This window comes from Malania oleifera, chromosome 13 (assembly GCF_029873635.1).
Source record: "Malania oleifera isolate guangnan ecotype guangnan chromosome 13, ASM2987363v1, whole genome shotgun sequence".
NCBI lineage: Eukaryota > Viridiplantae > Streptophyta > Magnoliopsida > Santalales > Ximeniaceae > Malania > Malania oleifera.
Genome location: NC_080429.1, coordinates 20,897,594 through 20,920,007, shown reverse-complemented (window position 1 = coordinate 20,920,007; position 22,414 = coordinate 20,897,594). Strand labels below are relative to the sequence as shown.

The following is a 22,414-nucleotide window of genomic DNA, read 5'->3' as shown; positions in this document are numbered from 1 at the left end:
GAAATCACCCAGCAGTGTTTGAATTCCTCTATAAACATATTAGTGAAGTTTTTCATGATGTTTTTTGGCCAAAGATCTCACCTTTTTTAGTTACTCATGTGCGGCACCCAAGGAATGGTTGTTTGATGCTTCCCAAAGTTGTTTGTCAATGATTATTGAGTTTATTGGGCCTGAAACAGTGGTGTTTTCTGTGTTTTTTGATTCTTATGTTGTGTGCTTGTGATTTGCATTGGTTTTTGAAGGTTGTGTGTGTTGGGAACTTGGGATGGAGTTTATGAAATCAAAAAACATGTTGTCCGCTGTGTATTTTTGATCTGCTGCTCTATCAAGATGGTTTGTGTGTTGGGATGGAGTTCCCAAAATAAGTGTGTCTTCTTCATTAGTTACTTGTTCGAGTGAACAACGAACTATAACTGTCTCAAAGCAGGAATATTCAAGGTTATTGCAGTATCAGGCATCCTGACAAGCATCTCATCTCATTGCATTTTTTCTTAGAAAAGTAATCATACCGTATTTATGTCATCCGGTATGTCTCCCACTAGTCCCTGGGTTATGTACTTTACTGCTGCTGACCGTATGGTTTTTTTTTTGCTCTCCAATATTCTAAAAATCTATCTCAAGTTACCTTTGCTGATGGGTCCACTGCTGCTGTTAAGGGAATAGAAACAGTAAATTTGCTCCCTCCATCTTTCTTTCATTTGTTTTATACATTCCTAAATCCCCCTTTAGTCTCTCTGTTAGTAGAATTATGAAGTCACTAAATTGCTTGGTAACCTTCTTTCTTGATTTTGTTCTTATTTTTAGTATATGAAGACAAGTAAGACAATTGGCGCAGGACGTGAGGTTGGTGGAATATTCGAGGAAGGAAGGAAGAACAAAGGAGCCTTAGGGAACATAATTGAATATGGGATTTTACCACCAAGGGCGGAAGATGGCATTTTATTGAGATAAGAGAACACGCGGGGAGCACAATATTGCTCCAAAATATTTTGGGGACATTCATTTGATACAATGGGGTTCAAGTGACTTCAAGAATATCTGTTTTTCCGCTCTGCAACTCCATTTTTTTTATGGAGTGTGGACCCAAGATGATTGATGGATCATGCCAGAGTTAGTCATATACATAGTGAAATGAGTACTGAAGTACTCCTTAGCATTATCACTACAAAGTATTCGGACTGACATATCAAATTGAGTCCTTATTTGAGAACAAAAGGCGCAAAAGATATTAAGCAACGCAGAACAGTCTCTCATTAAATACAACCAAGTCATTCTAGAGTAATCATCAACAAATTTAACAAAGTATGAAACCCCAACTTTGATGTGACACGACTAGGACCCCAAACATCAGAATGGACTAACATAAACGGGCTAATGACTCTTTTATTGACTCAGGAGGCAAAGGGAACACGATGATACTTTCCTAATTGATAAGACTCACAATCAAGGTTAGACACAGACCTCATAGTAGGAACTAGCTATTTTCAGTCATTCAATGATGAATGACCAAGGCAACAATGGATTTGATGTCATGTGGCAGCAGCACTACAAGCAATAGGAGAAGAGATGTCAGTCCGAATACTTTGTAGTGATAATGCTAAGGAGTACTTCAGTACTCATTTCACTATGTATATGACTAACTCTGGCATGATCCATCAATCATCTTGGGTCCACACTCCACAAAAAAAATGGAGTTGCAGAGCGGAAAAACAGATATTCTTGGAGTCACTTGAACCCCATTGTATCAAATGAATGTCCCCAAAATATTTTGGAGCAATATTGTGCTCCCCGCGTGTTCTCTTATCTCAATAAAATGCCATCTTCCGCCCTTGGTGGTAAAATCCCATATTCAATTATGTTCCCTAAGGCTCCTTTGTTCTTCCTTCCTTCCTCGTATATTCAGTTGTGTGTCCTTTGTTCACAAGCCAAATCTAGAAAGGAATTAGTTGGATCCTCGTGCTATTAAATGTATTTTTATGGGTTAATCTTATACTCAAAAAGGATTTTCATATTATACCTACAATTTACATTGATTCTTTGTCTCTGTTGATGTCACCTTTTTGAGTCTACACCATGCTATTCTAATTCCTTGAGTTCTATTGACATTGACTAGTCCCTTCCTTTGCCTGGCCTTCTTGATCCTAACCTATTTTCTTCGTTCAATCATCTTATATCTTCATCTAGTTTGAGTCCTTCTTACCGCTTGGATTGTCGCAATTTGCAAGTGTACACACAACGACTCAGAAAAGGAGAGCCTCCTCTAGATTCCATTTCTACTACTCCATTTCCCTCATCAGATGATCCTCTTCCCCAAGTGGTTGATCCTCCTGTTGCTGTTCGAAAAGGTAAACACACTTGTACCCCACATTTGATCTCTAATTTTGTTTATTATGATTTCTTTTCACCCTTATACTATTGTTTTGTTAGTACTTTGTTTTCTGTTGTTCTTCCAAAATTTATTCTTGAAGCCTTGTCCCATTGTGGGTAGAGGAATGCAATGATAGAGGAAATGCATGTGCTATAGGATAATGATACTTAGGAATTGGTATCTCTTCCTCTTGATAAGTCTATGGTTGGTTGTTGTTGGGTATACGTTGTGAAGGTCATTCCAGACGGCTCCATGGCTTGATTGAAGGCCCACCTTGTTCGTAAGGGATATACTTAGGTCTTTGGCTTGGACTATCAGACACATTCATCCTTGTCGCCTTACTTGCTTTAGTACATTTGTTCATCTCCTTAGCCACCAACTATCATTGGCCTCTCCACTAGTTAGACTTGAAGACTGTTTTCCTACATGGTTAGGAGGAGGCTTATATAGAGCAGCCACCTGGATTTGTTGCTCAGGGGGAAGTCAGGCTTAGTGTGTCAGCTCAAGAAGTCACATTATATGGTTTAAAAAATTTTTCCTAGGGCATGGTTGGTTGATTCAGTGCTATTGCTGTAGTACTTAAGTTTGCCCTTTGACGGTGTGCAATAGATCATTTTGTATTTTATTGTTATAATCCATTTTGGAAGGATTCTGCTTATTGTGTATGTGGATAATTTTGCCATTTTGTGATTATTAATGATGATGATCAAGGTATCTAGAGCTTAAATAATTTCTTGGAGACTAAGTTTTAGACAAAGGATTTGTGACCATTGAAGTACTTTTTGGGTATAGAAGTATCGAGATCTCATACAAGGGATGTCTTGTCACAAAATAAGCATGTTCTTGATCTTTTAGATGAGATTGGACTGTTGGGATTCAAATTTGTTGATACACCTATTGATCCTAACAATAAGGTAGTGCTAGATATGGGTGATTTGTTGTCCAACCAAGGATGGTATAAGAAACTTGTTGGAGAGCTAAATTATCTCACAGTCACTCAGTCGGATATGTATTTTGCAACAGTGTGGTGCGTCAATTTCTTGATTCTCTGAAAATAAGTCATTGGGATGCAGTAATTCGCTTCTTGGGAATTAAGATATCTCAAAAGTGCAATTGGGAGAGGTCTTTTATATTAGGATCGAGGGCATGCTCATATTAAGGGATATAGTGATGCAGATGGGGTTGGTCACCTTCCAACAGAAGACACAATTGGCTACTGTATCTTTGTTGGTGGAAATTTGATTTCTTGGAGGAGTAGGAAACAAACTGTGGCGGCTAGGTCAAGTGCTAAGTTAGAGTATAGGGCCATGACTCACGCTACATGTGAACTTGTTTGGTTGAAGAACATATTGGAAGAATTGGTTTTCCACGTTCTCAATCTATGGCGTTGATATGTGATAATCAAGCTGCCATTCATATTGCCTCCAACCCAATCTTCCATCAGTAGACAAAAGACATTGAAGTTGATTGCACTTTGTTTAGGAGAAACTTTTGTGGAAGCTCATTACCACCACTCATGTGAAGTTTGATTTGGAGCTTGCTGATTTATTTACTAAAGCCTTGGTGGGGTGCTTGTGTTAAATTCATTTGTGACAAGCTAGGAGCATATGGTTTATATGCTATAGCTTGAGGGGGGAGTGGTGATGGTTATCTTAGTCATTTAACATTACTAGTGTGTTTGTGTTATGTTAATAAGTGGGAGTTATCATTGGCATTTACTTTGACATATATTATAAATAAAGGGAGAGACCCATCATTGTGATCGGGTCTTCCATTTTACCCAATTATTCAACAGTATTAATGTATTTTAGCTTCAAGACGTCCCTTGATAGATTTTTATTGTAGCAAAAGAGTATAATCATAATGTGTCAAAGTGGGACCTGCATGGGCCTCGAAGGATTCTGTTAATTATAATTTTTATAAGGTTTACAATTTTTGGTTTACATACATATGTAGTACTGTAGGTGTAGAAGACAAGATAAGGGGCAGGGCAGTTAATTTGGTTTGGACACTTGCAATGTTGGCCGAATAACGCACCCTTGAGGAAACTTGAGTTTCTGTTGTTGTTAATGGTAGTAAGAGGGGAAGGGGTAGACCAACACTCTATCTTTGCAAGATAGTGCCCTAAATTGTAAGAATGAATGGGAGAAGTGGATTCATATAACCGACACCACCTAGTGGAACTTGTTGAAGCTTGGTATACATTGTTGGCCCACAACCTAATAGCTTAAGCTTTTAGGTGAAGTGGTATTCTAACACGGTATTAGAGTGTAGACACCCCATTTTATCTGGGGTTTATATGGCACAAAATTGGGCAAAATTTATTAATGCATTAAAATGGAAAAAATACAAGAACAAAAGAAAAAAAAAAGCTGAATACATGGAAAAAAATGAAAAAAATTGAATACATTAAAAAATAAAAATGGTGGGCTAACATTTTCAGCTTCACAAAAGGAAATCCAGCAATTAGACAAGTGGGATTTGTGAACTAAAACATGTGAGTCAATTTGAAATAAATTTGATTGATCAAATTAGGTGCTGATTGATCTAATCAGTGTTAAATTGAGTAATCCCCTATAGCTATAAATAGTGGGCTTCTGAGGGAAGAATGACATAGACAGACACAAAGGCTGATAGATACAAACAAACATAAAAGGAAGAAAGGAATTGCTTCATTGAAAAAATGGGAAAGGGTTGTGAGAAGAAAAGCTGAGAGTTTGAATTATTGAGATCGAGAAGTGAAGAGAAGCAGAAGAAAAAAGGTATTGGATTGCAGAAGTTTTGCAGAAAAGGATTCTGGAGGCTAAGGCAAAAGGAGGAGAAGATTGCAAAGTGAAGAATTCAGGGACATAGGTAGTTACTTGTTAATTTTGTGCTTAATTTTTAATTCAATTTCAGGCAATGCTGAATTTTTATTCTATAATTAGAGTTTAAATTCAAACAGAACAGGAATCAATAATTTTTCCAGAATATAAAAAACATAATTCAAGTATTTGACCCCAGTTCAGAACATCCAGACTCGGTTGTTGACCCAGATCCGACTCGTAAACTCGAGTCAACTTGACCTGGGTTCAAGTCAACCGAACCAAATGTTGACTTAGATTTGATTACCCTAGATCGTAATACCCATATTTGATTACCTTAGTTCCAATACCCATACCCAAATACTCCTAGATCCAACCCAAAAGACTTGGGTCAACTTGACCCGAGCCCAGGTTCAATAACCCAGGTCCGACCCAATCCACTCAAGCCCAATCCCTAAAAGGCCATCTAAAATCAAATCCAATTCCCCAAATTGAGCTCAGCCCAGCCCAATTAACACAACCTAATTGTCTTCAGCCTTCGGCCCAAAACTAGCTTAGGCCCAAAAAAAAACCAAAGCCTAACTTGCCTATCGGATCCTAAACCTACCCATGCTCCTAGCCCAATTCAACCATTGCCAGAGCCCAAGTCCCATGACCTATTAACCAAGACGAGCACAAACCTAGTCCCAATTACCCTAGGTCCAACTCATCCGAGCCCAACTAACCTAACCTAGTTGACCCAACCTAACTCTAACCTTCACTAAACCCTAACCCTAACCTTCACTAAACCCTAATCTTAACCCGAACCTGAGCCAGAACCTAACCGAGGTCAATCAACCGTCAATCCCTTGTTTGGATCGCAAGAAAATGTGAGAAAACTTCAAAAAATTTCATGCAATATAAAAAAAAAATCAAAATGAAAAGAGATTGATTTCTCACCTTTGGTAAAATCTAAGCCTTGATTTGGAGAGCGAGGCAAGGAGCTTGAAGCTCTTTGCTCTCGTGATTCTTGTTCCATCTGCAAGAAAAACAAAGAAAATGGGAGTAAGAACAAGAAAGAAATCAAAATTGAAAGACAGAGACTGAAAAGGAAAGAGATAGAAGACGGAGAGAGGGTGAGAGAGAGAAATTTGAGTAAAAGAACAAGACAAAGAGAGAGCGAGAAGTAGAGGGAGAGTTGCGAGATTTGAGAGTAAAAGAACGAGACAAAGAGAACGAGAAGTAGAGGGAGAGTTGTGAGATCTGAGAAAAAGTGGAGGATCGAAGACAAAGAAAGGGTGAGAAAGAGAGATCTGAGAGAGAGAGAGAGAGAGTTGCGAGAGCTCAAAGTGTGAGAGATAGAAAACAGAGAGAGATTTGGGGAAAAATGGAGAGAAGGGGAAGAGAGAGAAAGCAAAGAAAGAAAAGCAAAGAGAGGGAAAAAAAGGGTTTTTATATAAATGCAAGTGGGACATGTGTCACTGTACGGATGGTGACACATGACACAATTAGGGCCGCGTATCCGGAAAGCAACATGGCGCAATCTTGGCTGTCCAATGTGTGTTTTTTTCGAACGGCCAGATCGCTGCCACATTAGTGATCTCAGTCAAATTCTTAGAACCAATCATGTTATGTTATGTGGTGGGTGATGTCATGCTAACATCACTCTATTGCAAAAAATTCAAAAAAAAAAAAAAAGTAGTGCCACATGTCACCATTATAGGTTGACACGTGACTGGCCACCTTGACCTAGCCGGGTCCAAACGGTGTGACCTAGGTTAACTCACGTTGACCCATTGACCCTGTTCAGACCGGTTGAACCGGTCTGACCTGTTCGAATCGCCTTCCCATTTTATTTAATTTAAAAATTTTTTTTTAATTGATTTTTTATTTTTAAAAATTAGGAAAAATAGTAAAAAAATCAGAAACAATATGAAAAAAAGCAGAAAGAGTAAATAAAAGTTATTTGAGTTATTTTGATTCGGATAACAAAAAATGGGAAAATAAACATATAAAAAATTAAGGAAAAAGTCTTTAAAAATTCCAGGAAATTGCAGAAAAATGTTGGAAAATTTTCATAAAATTATAAAAAATTTATAAAAATCTAGGAATGTTTTAAAGATTCTTTTTGATCAAATTTGATGAATTTTCTTGATTATTATCTATATATATATATTCTATTTTTTTGTGTGTGCATCCCAATGATTAAACAAAAGGTAAAGAGATATTTTAGACCTCACTTATATTAGTTTTGAGGAAATTTATCTAATAAGATCCCCTCATTTAGAGGTTTTATTAGACATTCCTAAATCACACCTTATTTTACATTTTTTTTAAAAATTTAATATTTTTTTAAGGAGTTAATTAAAGTCCATTAGATTCAGTTCAAGGATAATTCATGTTTAGTTAGGTACCGTTCGTAGGATGGGCGTGTAGGGGGTGCTAGTACTTTCCTATCGCATAACTGAACTCTGGATCCCAACTTTGGTAAATGTAGACCGAGTCTACTGGTTCCTTGGCCTTAGGATTAGTCTAGAAATGAATCAGCGAGTAGTAATTAGGTCAACTTACCGTACCTAAGTAAATAACAGGTTAGTGGCTACTCCATCGAACTCTTAATATTGTTATTCCTCGCCATTCTGGACCCTTCTCCGGGATGCTGCGACATAGAGCAAGGTTATGAGGAGGTTCTAGGTTCTAGTCTTGTTGCTTGTGTTTTGTATAGTGTTTAAAAATTATTGTATTCCTTGTAATTGGTGTTATTTTCACTTGTTAATCTCGTCATGTGCTGTCGGGCTGCAGGCAATATTAAAACTTGATATTCATTTTTGGCCCACAACCTAATAACTCAAGCTTTTAGGTGAAGTGGTATACTAATAGAAGTTATGGTGGGGGTTGTTGTTTAGGAGAGGAGGATATTTATATTTATACTATTAGTAAGAGTATTTCCCTTTTAATGTTTTCTTTTTCCTTTCAAACGAATATCCCTATGGAAAATTAAATACTATAGAATACCTATACCATGGAAAGAGGCTTCCTCTTTTTCCTTTTAAAAAATTATCCCTACGAAAAATTAAATATTATAGAATGCTAATTAAGTAAAAATATTAAAGGGTAACTTCTTGTAACCACTTCTTAAAACTAATGTTCCCCCATGCGCTTATTTATTTTTATTTTTTGCCATATAATGTGATCTATAATGATAAACACATGTTCTAAGAAGAGACAAATGAACTTGGTAACCAAACAAATCAAATAGAAGTGGTAGATTTTTCTCCAGTAAGAGAGTTGATCGACTATCATGCAAGGGTCGTAAAGTTATCCTAAGAGCAAGTTTAATCACACAACATAGGTTGCTAGTGTTAGGTACATGCATATAAAGTGCAAGAGAAATACTAAAATATATTTGTGCGAGGGAATTGGGTGGTGGGACTTTATAGGAGAGAATTTTATAAAATTTAAAGATAAAATTATAGAAGAAGGTGACTGGGCAACAAGAGATAACATATACATAGACTTCCTTTGGAATAGTAGAAAAAAGTTTTAAGTTGATTAATTGATTTGATTTGAAGGAACACGCATAAGAGGTAAAGATTGTTGGTGGTTGCATGAGGACGTCCAAAAATGTAGTTAAAATTAAACAAATTTGGTTTAAGACATGAGTCACACGACATTAATTTAGAAAATTGAAAAAGGTTGAAAAGTAAATGGTATAAGTAAGCAAGAAAAGATGCAAAAAGTGCTCTTAGTGAAGCTATGCTTTAAGTCTTGTACTATGCTAGGTACAAAATATAAGAGAGGCATATACAAAATTGCTAAGGCTGAAGAAAAAAGAAGAAGAAGAGATTAGAGCATTTACAAACATGTAAAAATGTGGGGAAAACAATGCATTACTTAAAAAAATAAGATATAAGAGAAAAATAGCAAACTTATTTTAGTAACAAATTAAACGAAAACCAAGTAGAAAGCCTCGAATTAGCCCTCTCTTATCTTGGACTCCATCTTGGAGGCAATCCGAACTCTGTGATCTTCTAGGATCCTATGCTTGAGAGGGTGTGTAGGGGGCTGGAGGCGTGGAAGAGGTTGTACTTATCTGTTGGAGGTCGTATTACTCTTATTAGTGCTTTCTTGCACAACTTGCCTATTTATTTCTTGTATCTTTTTAGAGTTCCTATGAGTGTTTCCAAGGCTTTTGAGGTTGGTGCATGGCTTCCTTTGGTTTGGGTAGGGGGAGAATAAGAGAGATCACCTTGTTCTCTTGGAGTTAGTTAGGAGACCCAAATTGAGAAGGTGCTTTTGCCTTGAAAATATTGTTTTTGAAAACATTTTTGTAATTGGAAAATGGTTGTGGAGGTTCCTATTAGAGGTTAATTCCCTATAGCAGAAGGAGAACAAAAGTAAGTATGGGGTAAATCGATATGGTTGGACTTTAGAGGAAGAGGCTTAACTTCTCATGCAAGCCCTTGGAAGTTTATTTCCCATGTTGCTAGCTTTTTCTTTCCTCTTACCTGGTTTAATGTGGGCAATGGTAATTGGGCTCAGTTTTGGGAAGACACATGAGCAGCTGGGCTGGTGAGAGATTGTTGGAGATGATGTTGCCTCGTTTTTAAAGATTTCCACCCTTCGTAATGCACCTATCAACTCTTTTTTTCTTTGGAGGGGGGCTCTTTTTCTTGGAATTTTCATTTTCTTTGGAATCTTAATGAAAGAGAGGTTGATGAGCTCACTCCATGAACATTGAGTTAGGAATGTACCTATCGAAGGATCAATCACCTTAATCTGTGTGCTGGATTCCTTTGTACAGAAAAATAGGGATGATGAGGGAGTTTGGGAGGGAGATTCTTCATACCTCTTTATTTCTAAATCCTTTTTATTCATCTCTTAAACACTCCCTCCTCCAACCATTTTTTCCAATTGTTTCCTTTGGAGCCACATCATTTGGAAGGCTAACGTACTTTTCAAGATTTGGACATTTATTTGGACCATGTTCCAAAATATGTTTTGTACGCATGGCTTGCTAAAGTGGAGAAGACCTTGCAAGTCCCTTAGACTTGATATGTGCTCCATGTGAAGTGAATCCAATGAAACAATTGCAACCTCTTCCTTCATTGTTGGGTGGTAAACTTTCTATGGGGTTCTCTTTTGGTGAAGATTGGTTGGTTCCTTGTGTTGTGTGGGATTTCTCGCAAGTGAGGTGTTAGGGTTTCAGCAAAGCTAGAAAAGGAAAAGCCTTGTGAAAATGCATGGTTTTTGATGCCTTATGGACCATTTGTACTGAGTGGAACTCAAGAATTTTTTAAGGATCACTCGTCTTCCCCTTCATTGTTGTAGGACAAAATTGTGTTTCTCACTTCTTTTTGAGCTCATTTGTTTGAGTTTTTTTGGGGCTGCTGCTTGACCTTTTGATAGATTAGAAGACATCTCTTTTTGTAATTGTTTTAGCTTTCATTTTGCTGTTTTTCTGGGAACATCTTGTTCTCTTTGTAGGCATGTATTGTACATCATTTTTATGTTAGAACATGATAAAACATGGAATGGTCCATTGCACACTGTTGAAGACCGAACTCAAGTACTACATTGAAACAACCAAATTGTGCTCTCAGAGACTATTTTATTCTTGAGCCTACACACTAAGCCCGACTACCCCTGAGCAACAAACTCAGGTGGTTGCTCCATATAAACCTCCTCCTCAAGGTCACGATGCAAGAAGACATTTTTCACATCTAATTGATGCAGAGGCCAGTGATGATTAGTAGTCAAGGAGATGAACAGACGTACTGATGTAAGTTTGGCAACCGAAAAAAAATTATTAGAATAATTCAGACCAACTGAGTATATCCCTTAGCAACAAAACGGGCCTTTAGACGAGTAATAGAACCATTAGGGTTTATTTCACAGTGTAAACCCAGTGACAACCAACCACAGACTTGTCAGGACTCAGGAGGAAGAGGTACCAAGTCCCAAGTGACATGGTCATGTAAAAATTTCATTTGTTCAACCATAGCAATCCTCCACCTGGAGTGGGCTAGGGTTTTCGATATAGATTTAGGAAGGGTAGTAGATGATAGAGTAGTAACAAAACTATAATAGGAGGGTGATAAAAAGTCATAACAAATATAGTTGGAAATGGGATGTTGAGTACATGTGCGTTTACCTTTCTGAACAACAATGGGAGGATCAACATCATGGGGAATATGTTTATCAGATAGGAAACCAAAGGTGTGGTAGTAGAAGTTAGAGGGGATTCTCTTCCGTGGATCCGCCGTTGTGAATAAACTTGCAAGTTAGGATGATCAAGTCGATGAGGAGGACTCAAACTACATGGAGACTCGGATGGTTGGTTGGGCAAGGACAACAAAGTAGAATCTAGAAGATTAGGCAAAGGAAGAGACTCATTGAACTCAGAAGCACTCAGGGACTGAGTGTAGTAAGGTGTAGTCTCAAAGGAGGAAACATCAGCAGAAACAAAGAAGCGACACAACATAGGCCTACAACAAGGATATCCCTTTTGAGTATATTATTAGTGTAGGAAGACACATTTTATAGCACCAGGATCCAACTTATCCACCACAGGAGTTAGTTGATGAACACAGGACACACCCCCAAATATACAAGGAGGGAGAGAGAATAAAGGTGATTAAGGAAGAGAATGAAGTAGGGAATTTTATCACTAAGAACAGAGGATGGCATCCTGTTGATCAGATAGTAAGCAGTAAGTACAACATCACTCCAAAACACTTTAGGTACATGCACTTGACAAAGTAAGGTGCGAGTGATTTCAAGCATATGTCTATTTTTTCTCTTTGCAACCCCATTTTGTTGAGGAGTGTGGGTACAAGATGATTTATGGACATACCAAACTTTGTCATATAAGTAGTGAATTGTGCATTGAAATACTCTTTAGCATTATCAATTTAAAGTATTTATTTCAGGACAAAAGGCACAAAATACATGAAATAACTCGAAACGATCTTTTATTAAATATAACCAAGTTATTCTTGAATATCATGCACAAAGGTTACAAAGTACCGGCAACCCTACTTGGACACAACTCTACTAGGGCCCTAACATCAGAATGAACTAACATAAAAGGGCTTGCATCCTGCTTATTGACTCGGGAAGTGAAAGGGACACAATGATGCTTTCCCAACTGACAAAACTCACATTCAAGACTAGACATAGAACTCAAAATAGGAAAAATACATTTTAACTTATCCAGTGAAGGATGGCCAAGACGACAATGAATTTGGAAAGATGTGGCAGCAGCAATGTAGGCGATAGAAGGAGATAGCGACTCAAAGTGATAGAGTCCACCTTCTTCACGCCTTTCGCCAATCGTCTTCCTCGTCTTCAAATATTGAACAACCACAGAATCAGGGAAGAATGCCACTAAACAATTCATGGATTTAGTAATCTTGCTAACAGACATGACATAAGCTTGAAAGGAAATTTGAGAATATACAAAACCGAAGGAAGAGAAATAGAAGAAGTGGGATTTAGAATCCCAATTCCCTTAGACTATAGTGGTGGATCCATCAGCAAGAGTAACACAAGGTAAATTTGCAAGATACTTGTGATGTGATCAGTGGCAACGGAGTCTATGGCTCTATGACCCAAGGACTAGGATGAGAAATACTGGATGACAGACATATTTTGGGATTAACTGTTTGGGCAAGAGATGCAATGGGAAGAGAAGCTTGTTGTGATGCTTGATATTGCTAGGAGTTGGAATACTCTTCCGCTGACATGGATACAATACGTTGCCCCCCACTTGGCCCCAAAGGTGAGGAGTCAGTGGTGGCTGCATTGGCTGCCCCCAAAGGTGTGAAGTCGGTGATGGCTGCATTGGAAACACTTGAAGGTTTGTCGTGAAGATCCTAACATTGCTCAATAGTGTGATTACTCCGTCCACAGTGAGTGCACTTGCGAGGAGTACCTATACCTCGTCCGTCTTTACCACCACGACCATTTGAACCACCTTGATAACTTTTGCTGTTGTTTGATAGAAAAATAGAATCATCTTGTGTAGCAAAGGCTGTCCTCTCAGTGCCAGATGCAAGAGTAGGAGAATGCGTGCTAAAGGAAACACGGAGGACATGAGAATAAACATCGGAAAATAATGGTATCTTGGCACTACTAAGTATTTGGGATCAGACTGCTCAAACTTGGGTCTCAAGCTCGCTAGAACCCAAAGTATTGTCATATGCTCCCTCTGCTTCTTCATCTTATGAACGTCAATAGTTATGGGCTGCACGACGTTAAGCTCCTCATGAATACAGTTCATCTTTCCAAAATAATTTGCAATATTCTTATCTCCTTGTTGTAACTGAAAGTACTCTTAGGATAAATCATACATACGTGTAATGTTACTAGAGTATAGAAGCTTGGCATAATCCCAAATCTCCTCCCACGTATCTAGATGCATACACATCCATGCAATTTGTGGCTCCATCGAATTCCACAAAAGGGAAACAATCAAGGCATCTTCTTGAACCCACACTTATTTTCTCTTCTCATTAGAAGGATCTGATTGGAGCAAGTGGTTAGATTTTCCTAGTTTGCTAAATAAACCCGAATAGCTTTAGTCTGTTGAACATAGTTCTCTCAATCCAACTTTTGAGTTGTTATTTGTGGCAACAATGTAGGAAACAAATTTGACTTGTTGGAAAGTTGAATTATCTCATAGTCACCGGCATGATATATCTTTTGCAACAAGTGTTATGAGTCAATTTCTAGATTCTCTGAGGAAAATTCATTGGGATGTAGTAATTCGCATCTGGAGATATCTCAAAGGTGCATTGTGGAGAGGTCTTTTATATTGTGATCAGGGTCACACTTATATTCATGGATATACATATGCATATTGGGCTGGGTCACCTTCCAACTGGAGATCCGCAACCGGGTATTCTATCTTGGTTGGTGGTAATTTGGTTTCTTGGAAGAGTGAGAAACAAATTGTGGTGGCCAGGTCAAGTGTTGAATCAAAATATAGAGCTATGGCTCACACTACTTGTGAACTTGTCTGGTTGAAGAGCATGTTGGATGAATTGGGGTTTTCACATTCTCAGCATATGAAGTTGATGTGTGACAATCAAGTTTCTCTTCATATTGCCTCCAACCTGGTCTTTCATGAGTGGGCAAAGCACATTGAAATTGATTACCACTTTGTTTGCTAGAAAATTGTGCAGAAGCTTATAACTACCACTTATGCAAAGTCTGATATGCGGCTTGCTGATTTGTTTATCAAAGCATCGTAGGGTACTCGTGTTAAATTTATTTGTAACAAGCTAGGAGCATATGACATTTATGCTTCAGCTTGAGGGGGAGTGTTAGAGATTATTTATGTCTTTTAGTATTATTATTATTAAGTGTGTTACTATGTTAATTAGTAACGTTAGTAAGGGTATTATTGTCATTAGAATGCATTTAATTTGTATTATGAGGGAGAGACCTGTCTTCAAGTTAGGTCATTCATTTTAATCAAAATCGCAGCAAATATATTTTTTCCTTTTGCAAAAAAAGTATGTGGAGTTAAGTATGCGTTAAAAAAAAGGAAAAATAAAAGAGTTATAGGACTAGATGTGGTTGGCCACTATCCTTGTTGAAGTTTGGACATGCTTAGGAGATAATGGGTTGATGTGGTTCGCCAGTATATTTAGCAAAATTATAAGGATCAATGAAATACAAGATGAATGGAGGGAAAATACTTTGTTTGCCACATATAAAATAGAGGAGAATTCAAATTTATGAGTTACACAATGAAACTGTGGAAAGGTTATTGAACAAAACTAAGGTTTGAAACAAGGATTTTAGAAAATTAGTTTTATTTTATGCTTGGGAGATCAACAATGGGGTTTATATATTTATGAGGAGGATAGTGGAAAAGTTGAAGGAAAAGAGAGGGATTTGCACGAGGTTCTTATTTACCTAGAGAAAGAATGTGATATGGTACATAAAGAAGTTCCATGGTGGGTTCTAAAAAAAAGAAGGGATTAAGTAGTAGTTATGTAGATGCAGTAAGGATAAATACAATAGTACAATGGTGTGATGACTCGTGTTAGGATCATTGGAGTAGAATTTAGGGATAATACTTTTTTGGATCTTCTTGTTTCTCAGTTGCCCAACATTCTGCACCTATGACATAGATGGTCTTATAGTCATCCAAAAAAAAAATTTCTTTAAGTATTAGTGGTATTATTTTATGATTGCGCAAACACCAAATGTTCTTCTCTGCTTTACCCAATTTGCTTTAATTTTATGTATCAAGTTGTTGGGCGACGAAGAAACATAATATCCAAAAAGTAAAAGTTGCCGAGATGAGAATGCTTAGATGGATGAGTGGTATAACATTGAAAGATAAATTAAGGAATGAATATATTCGTGGTAAGTTAAGTGTAGCTCTAATAGAAGATAAGATAAGGGAGGGACGACTTAGAAGGTATGGACACTCACAACGTAGGTCACGTAGTGCACCTGTGAGGAAGAGTGACTTAGTTACTGTGGGGGGCAGTAGAAGGGATAGGGGTAGACCTAAAATAAATTGGGAGGAGATAGTGAGTAAGGATTTAATATCCTTGAATCTATCAAAAGAAATGGTCCATGATCGCATAAATTGGCGGAAAAAGATTCATATAGCTGACCCCACCTAGTGGGACTAAAGCTTGGTTTTGTTGTTGTTGTATTTTTTGACAAGAATTACAAAAATTACATTTCAAATATTTTTTCTTCAATTTATCTTGAAACCCTTAGCTAGAGCGTTTGTCAATACTTTCTAGTTATGATTCTATTCCATTAGCATTTTCATCTATCTAGGCAATGCCATCCAAAATAATATACAAGAAGGAACCTTAGTTGGATATGTCTAATAACTTCATCCACAACTGGCAAAAAGGTAAGGGCTCAAAAGGTACCCTTGAAATACACCTATTGTATTGGGAATTCCATAGTTTCTCCCCTTACAACCGTGACACTAGTCATTAGCCCATCATACATATTCTTCAAAACTTATGTATATATACTACCTACTCCCTTATTTTCTAGAACCCATCATTCGACTTCCCTCAGTGCCCTGTGACATGCTTTCTCTGTGAATAAAACCATGTCTGAAACCTCATCTTTTCCCTAAGCTTTTCCATTAATCTCCTTAACATATGGCTTTTATTGTTATTAGTAAACTGCTAATAACTGCTGAAGTTGTTTTATGCAATTAAGAAAATTTAATTTTAGAAAAAAAAAATTTAATGTCCGAGAACTGAAAGGAGTGTGTTTTCTGGTCTTCTTCTACATTATGCTCCTGTCAATTTTTAAATGACTGCTGTGGATGTTTTGTTAAATAAAAGCTATGATGTTTTTATTTTATATTTATTTTTTTTTAAAATTTTATAATGGGTAAAGGATTTGAAATTGCACACTTAGTTGGGCTTATTATACCTAAATCTGTAGTTCTAAATTAATCTGTAGTTCTGTATGGTTAAACAATAATAGTTTTGCAGAAACTTTTTGAAGGATCAAAAAATTTTGAAATGCAAATGATTTTTTATCGTACCATATTTTAGACAAAGGTTTCATGCATATAATTGAAAATATTTTGAATCAGAAATTCTGTGATCTAGGACCTGAGCCAACCAACAAGGGAGACTGTAAATATTAATTTTTAAGTGAATTTTGCTTTTATGCCCCACCATTTTCACATATGAAACATGGACTGTCATTTTTTTGGACTTCTAGATTTATTTTAGTGAACCTAAAATTATATTGCTGAATATATTTATTTATTTTTTGCTGAATGTTTTATGTTGTGCATGCAGACCATGTTCTTTGGAGAGTTGTATGCTTCTGAAACTCGAAAAGCAGTGGAACTTCTTCTCAATTATGTTATTTCCAAGGTAATTATTTTCAGTAAATGATGGAGAACTGTAGTGAATGGCATTATGTGAGTGGTGTATCCTTCAACTCTATTGCAAATGACGTGTAATTTTTAATCTGCTCTTTATGTTTGCTTTTGTTTTAAAAATTCAATATATTAAGTTTCCACAATGGCACAACCTATGAAAGTTTGCTGTGGATGCCTTTATCAGATGAGTTCATATAGGAGAATGTTGGAAGTAAAAGATGGTTAGGGGTAACTGAAGAGATTAATATTTGCTTATATCAGTTATGGCCTTTTTTTGTTCAAAGATATGGTGCTTTCTTTTTTTCTTTTTGTATTGGGCAATTATGCTAGACTGTTGGTGAATATTTTTATTGACCAAATTAGTGCTGGTGTCTATGCACAATACTACATGGCTTTTAATTTCGTCGCCCATTTCTACCCTGTTGAGGGTTTCATTTGATGTTATCTCATGGGTTCACTGGGGAGACTAGAATTTCTATTAATAATAAATTTTTTCTGTTTTAAAATTTGCGAACATGGGTAGGGATTTCAACATCCCAGAGATAAACAACCAGAGTCTTTTTCTTGTTACTTTATTGAGAAGCAAGAAGATGGGAAGTGATGGAATTGAGTTTATTTCTAGTTATAAAATTGACAAATCCTTGAGTGAAAATGTTCAATGGACCCAACCATATAGTTATGTTTTGCCTGAGGGACGAGGGTAAATGGCTATGGTCATTTCCTCTCTTTGGAAAAGTTTCGACACTTGGGAGCAATTCGAATGATATGGATCCCAGATGGCAAGGAAGCAAAGGGTTTGGAAGAAATTTCTTGGAATGATGAAGGATAGTGTTGTCATAGGTTAGCTGTTCTGTGGCAGTCTAGACCAAGGACTCTAAGAGCACAAATGAAGTGATGCCATGATGCCTAGATTGTTGTTCAATGAATGTGTTCCAAGGGTTAAAGTCCCCCTACCAAGTACAGGCCTCCGGCAGTCAGTATTCTTGAGATTACTGGCCCCATTTCGATGGCTGTGGTAGAATTCCTGAGACAAGGAAGGAAATGGTTCTTGTACAGTAACTTTGATCTAGGCAATAAATTAGGAAAATGACAGTGTGGGACCCATATGTTCAAAGGTATTTAATTTAAATTTCATGTCCAATTTAAGAAGCATGCTGCAATGAATGACGGCCAAAGCAATAATCATTTTCCTTTTCTTTGGAAAAACACTATTTCTAAGAGTCTTAAGCCTAGTAAGGGCAAATGTGCTGAGGCTCATAATTTTCCTTTGGAGGTCCTTTCATCTTAATCTGATGAATGGGCTTGAGGATTTCTCCACCAAAACACTAGTGAAAGACCTGACATCTTCACAGGGTTGATTTACTTGGGGTTACTAGAGCAGGGGAGCTCTTAGCATGCAAATGGCAGCTCTCAACTGCACGGAATCTGCTGTGTTTCCAGTGAATTGTCAGTTGAGTGGTATTTGAAGGATCTGAAGGAGCTAAGAGAGCTTCCAGTGGCAAGACGCTAAAACTTCAGTGTGTTACTGCATCAACAAGGTGGGAGAACAGAGAAGATGGACCCGCAGCAGTCCAGCAGGCTCTGCAATGGTTATCAGAGGTACGGGACAAGGTGGAATTGAAGATGGCTGCTGCCCTCCTTTGGGGGGGGGGGGGGTGGTGACTCAGAAAGAGAATAGATGATTGTTAAATATGTATGAGGATATATCTACCAGCTATGACTTAGGAAGGCGAGGATGAATCTCTATCCTCTAATGACTTTTGAGGAAGATACTTGTTGCTTGAGCAGCTTCAGTAGAGAGAAGAAATAGAATGTAACCGAGATGGGATAGAGTTGGATAATGGAAGTATTGACAATTGGAAGGCAACGATGGGGACTGGCAAGAATGAAGGAGGACTGAACTTAGAGGCTCCGTTATTTGACGGGTGTTTCTGCAGAAAGCAATAAGGGTACAAATGAGGCTCCAATTTTGGAAGGGTTTGGCCAGAATCTGTTGTCTATTTGCATTGCTTTGAATCCTTTGGATAATTCTACCATACCTAAAATCACCTCCAATTTCTTTGGCATAACCTTAGAACTGAACAAGTAGGGACTCAACAGAAAAGCATTGCAACTTATTTCAGGTCTTTCACAATAAACTCTCTTTCCTTCTCTCGTGAGGCCTACACTTATTTTACATTTCCTATCGCTATTCATTATGTTTGTGTTAGATCATGATTTCAGGGGTTCATTTAATCCAGATTGAAGGGAAAACCATTGACTTGAGATTGGATGAGGTTGGGGAGGTTCTCACTTTGCTAGTTCTTCAGGTGCACAATAGGTGGGTGAGGCTATCATCAGTTGTGGAAACTGGTTATTTAATGGTTTCTTGTTGCTTCTTGGTAGTTTCCATAGGGGTTTTGTAGTTCTTGGCATTGCAGTCAAAGGTGCAAGGCGCACCGAGGTGCAGAGGGTACTTGGAGCCAAGGTGCGAGGCGAAGGCGTGCGCCTCACGAGGGTGAGGTGCACAATTACTAAAATTGTGTACAATGCCTATTTGGTGGGTAATTGATATAAAAACATATCAATAGTTATATTAGAATTTAAAATGCCAAAATATTTAATAGTAATTATGACAACCAAGTACCAAGTTCCAAGTGAAACAAACATAGTTCAACATAAGTAATTATGCATGCAAGATTTCAAGCTTCAAATTAGAAATGAAACAAAATTGCCAGGCTCAAGGCCCAAAAGCATCTTCAATATATATATAAAAAAGAGTACAATAAAACAGCAGCTAAATTCAGTAAAAAATGTTATATATTAATATATTTCAGAAAAAAATGTATAGTTTGTAGACTGCATTTCCAAACAAATTACAAAAAAGAAGCAAAATTCAGTAAAAAAATGTTATATATTAATAACAAAGTATAAACTTGCATTAAACTATATAATTAATTACACATTATATAATATTAACTTAGAGGCTTAATGCAAGTTAATGTTATAAGAAACAGCCGGCAGGAGGCAGCAGAATTGAAGAAAAACTGAAAAAGAAGAAGAAGCAGAAGAAGAGCTGAAAAAGAAAAAGAACTGAAGAAGAGGAAGAACTGAAAAAGAAGCAGAAGCAGAACAAGAACTGAGGAAGAAGAAGAAGCAGAAGAACTGAAGAAGAAGAAGAAGAAGATGACGGCAGTGACTTACTATTTTGAAATCGAAGCAGCCTGATAACTCAAAGGCTCAAACCTTGATGAAGAAGGGCTCCTGCTGGTTTGAAAGCTCGAAGACGAAGAGCTCCTGCTGGTTCGAAGGGTTGAAGACGAAAGCCTCGTGCTGGTTCAAACTTTGAAGGGTCGAAGATGAAGAGCTCCTGCTGGTTTCGTACTGCTTAGAAGGATCGATTGGTCGAAGATAAACTTCTCTTGCTGGTTTTGTGCTGCTTTGAAGGGTCAAAGACAAAGGGCTAGGACTGGTGCAAGTCGAACTGTCGATGGCTGGATTTCTGGAAGTGGGCTGGGGCTTGTTCTGGCTACATTTTATTTCTTAACAGCTTCAAAAATTTCAAGGCGCGACTCACTGCGCCTGGAGAATCAGTTTGCTTCAGTGTGCCTACCTGAGCATCTTGAAGGTCGCCTCGCCTGAAGAAGGATGAGGCGCTAGCTTAATCGCCTCACTGTGCCTAGGGTGTACTTTTAACTACTATAGTTCTTGGGCAGGTAGTGTGACTTATTGGATGGCGATTCGTGCGACTAGGGTAGGGAAGTTTTTGGAGTTTTAGGGCATGGTTGGAGAGGAAATAGGTTTTCTGTCTTTGTTCCTGGAGGTTCTAAAGGTTCTGATTTGCTTTGATTTGGGGAAGAATTCACCACAATGGTGGGATGTTTTCTTCCTGGCGCTAATGGTAAAGGTAGCGACTGACATTGGTTATGATCATTCTTGGACTCAAGTGGTATCAGGGAGAAATGAAGTTGCAGGAGAAGGAAATCTCTATCTAAACAGTGTTGGAGGATGGCGTGACAGCGGATTTTAAGCAGGTTTTGTGGGGGAAGATGCAGGGGAAGTCCTTGGTCTTTCATCATAGGCAGTGTGGAAGTCGAAGATGGTTTGGGTTTTGGATGGAGAGTCAAAGGTTTTAGAGGCGGCTAGGGTTTCTTTTTGTGGAAGATGGGGTGTTGAAGGCTGGGTTGTGTGGGTTTGGGTCTCTGATGATTATTTTGGACCTCGGCTGAATTTTTAGATAGGAATGAGGGCTTCTTTAAATCACTGTTGGACCAGTCTGTTGAGCAGGGCCACGATCATATTGGAGATACCAATTTGGCTTGTTTAATGATAAGGAGAAAGATATGGTTACTTCTCAGCTGGGGTACCTTAATGGGCAAGCCCAAAATCCTAATCTTAAAGCCTAAGAGCATTTTATGTTAAAGGAGGGCCATCACTCCCAGTTTTCCCTTTCAAACAAAACTCAAATTCATTCTCTAGAAGTCCAAGAGGTGCCTGGAAATGATCAACCTCTGGATTAAAATCTTGAAGCTAATCCTATGGTGCATTGCTTGTCTTTGATGCAGATTCTTGGTGGTCAAGAGGATAGAAGCAGTAGCTTTGGAAATGCTAGAGGGAAAGAAGCGGTTATAGAAAGGTTAGCTTCAAAAAATCTTCAAGTGTGGCTGATGATTTTTTTCCTTAGAGAGAGGGTTTTCTTCTGTAGAGGAGAGGATATTCAGTGGGCTAACTGCTTGGGATGAAGGGAAGGTTCCTCTAAAAATCAAAGCCCTGTGAGGATGAAATTCAGGATAATAGTTGGTTTGGGGGGAAACACTACTGGTAAGGAAGCAAAATCTATTAATTTTACATATCTAAAGGTTTATGCTCACAGAAAGGAAGCGCAGATGGGCTTTGATATCAGGAAAAAAATTGAAGAAAATGGAGATTCTTCTTGTGAGAAAGCAAAGAAAGTTCTTAAAAGAGATTCAGGAGGAAGTTTGATATGGTGGAAGAGTTTATTGTTCATAAGGGTGTTAGCATCTGCTAGGAAAAAAAGAAGTGGGGGGGGGGGGGTGTGGGAATGTTTTGGACTGATACTTAGGGCATTATTGTTTGTGAATGTGATGGGACTAAGATTTGGGATAAGCATAGGCATATTTCTGACTTTTCTTCCGATTGTCTTGGGGATTTATCGTATGCATCGCCACCTCCAGTGGAAGGATAGGAGGGGATTAGTATTTTTGAAAATGATGGTACGGTTAAAATGCAAATGGGTAATGATTGAATTTTGCCCACTCTAGTTGAAGATACTTCTAGGAAGGATCTTCAAGCTCATATTTTGATCGATAAACTGGGTTTACGACTGTCTGATTGTGGAGGAAACAAAGTTTGGCTTGATAGCGGTAAATT

At 37.8% G+C, this 22,414-nt stretch overlaps 1 protein-coding gene across 9 annotated transcripts in view; it reads left to right on the top strand.

The window, feature by feature from the left end:
• LOC131146338 (E3 ubiquitin protein ligase RIN2-like) overlaps window positions 1-22,414 on the top strand; it is a 56,351-nt gene that overhangs the window by 4,766 nt on the left and 29,171 nt on the right. For all 9 annotated transcript variants that reach the window (XR_009134313.1, XR_009134312.1, XR_009134311.1 and 6 more), the window contains one exon: window positions 16,959-17,036. Coding sequence is in view for 5 of the 9 variants with exons in the window: in XM_058095894.1 (XP_057951877.1) it covers window positions 16,959-17,036 (78 nt within the window). In the remaining 4 variants the exon portion in view is untranslated. The remainder of the gene's footprint in view (window positions 1-16,958; window positions 17,037-22,414) is intronic.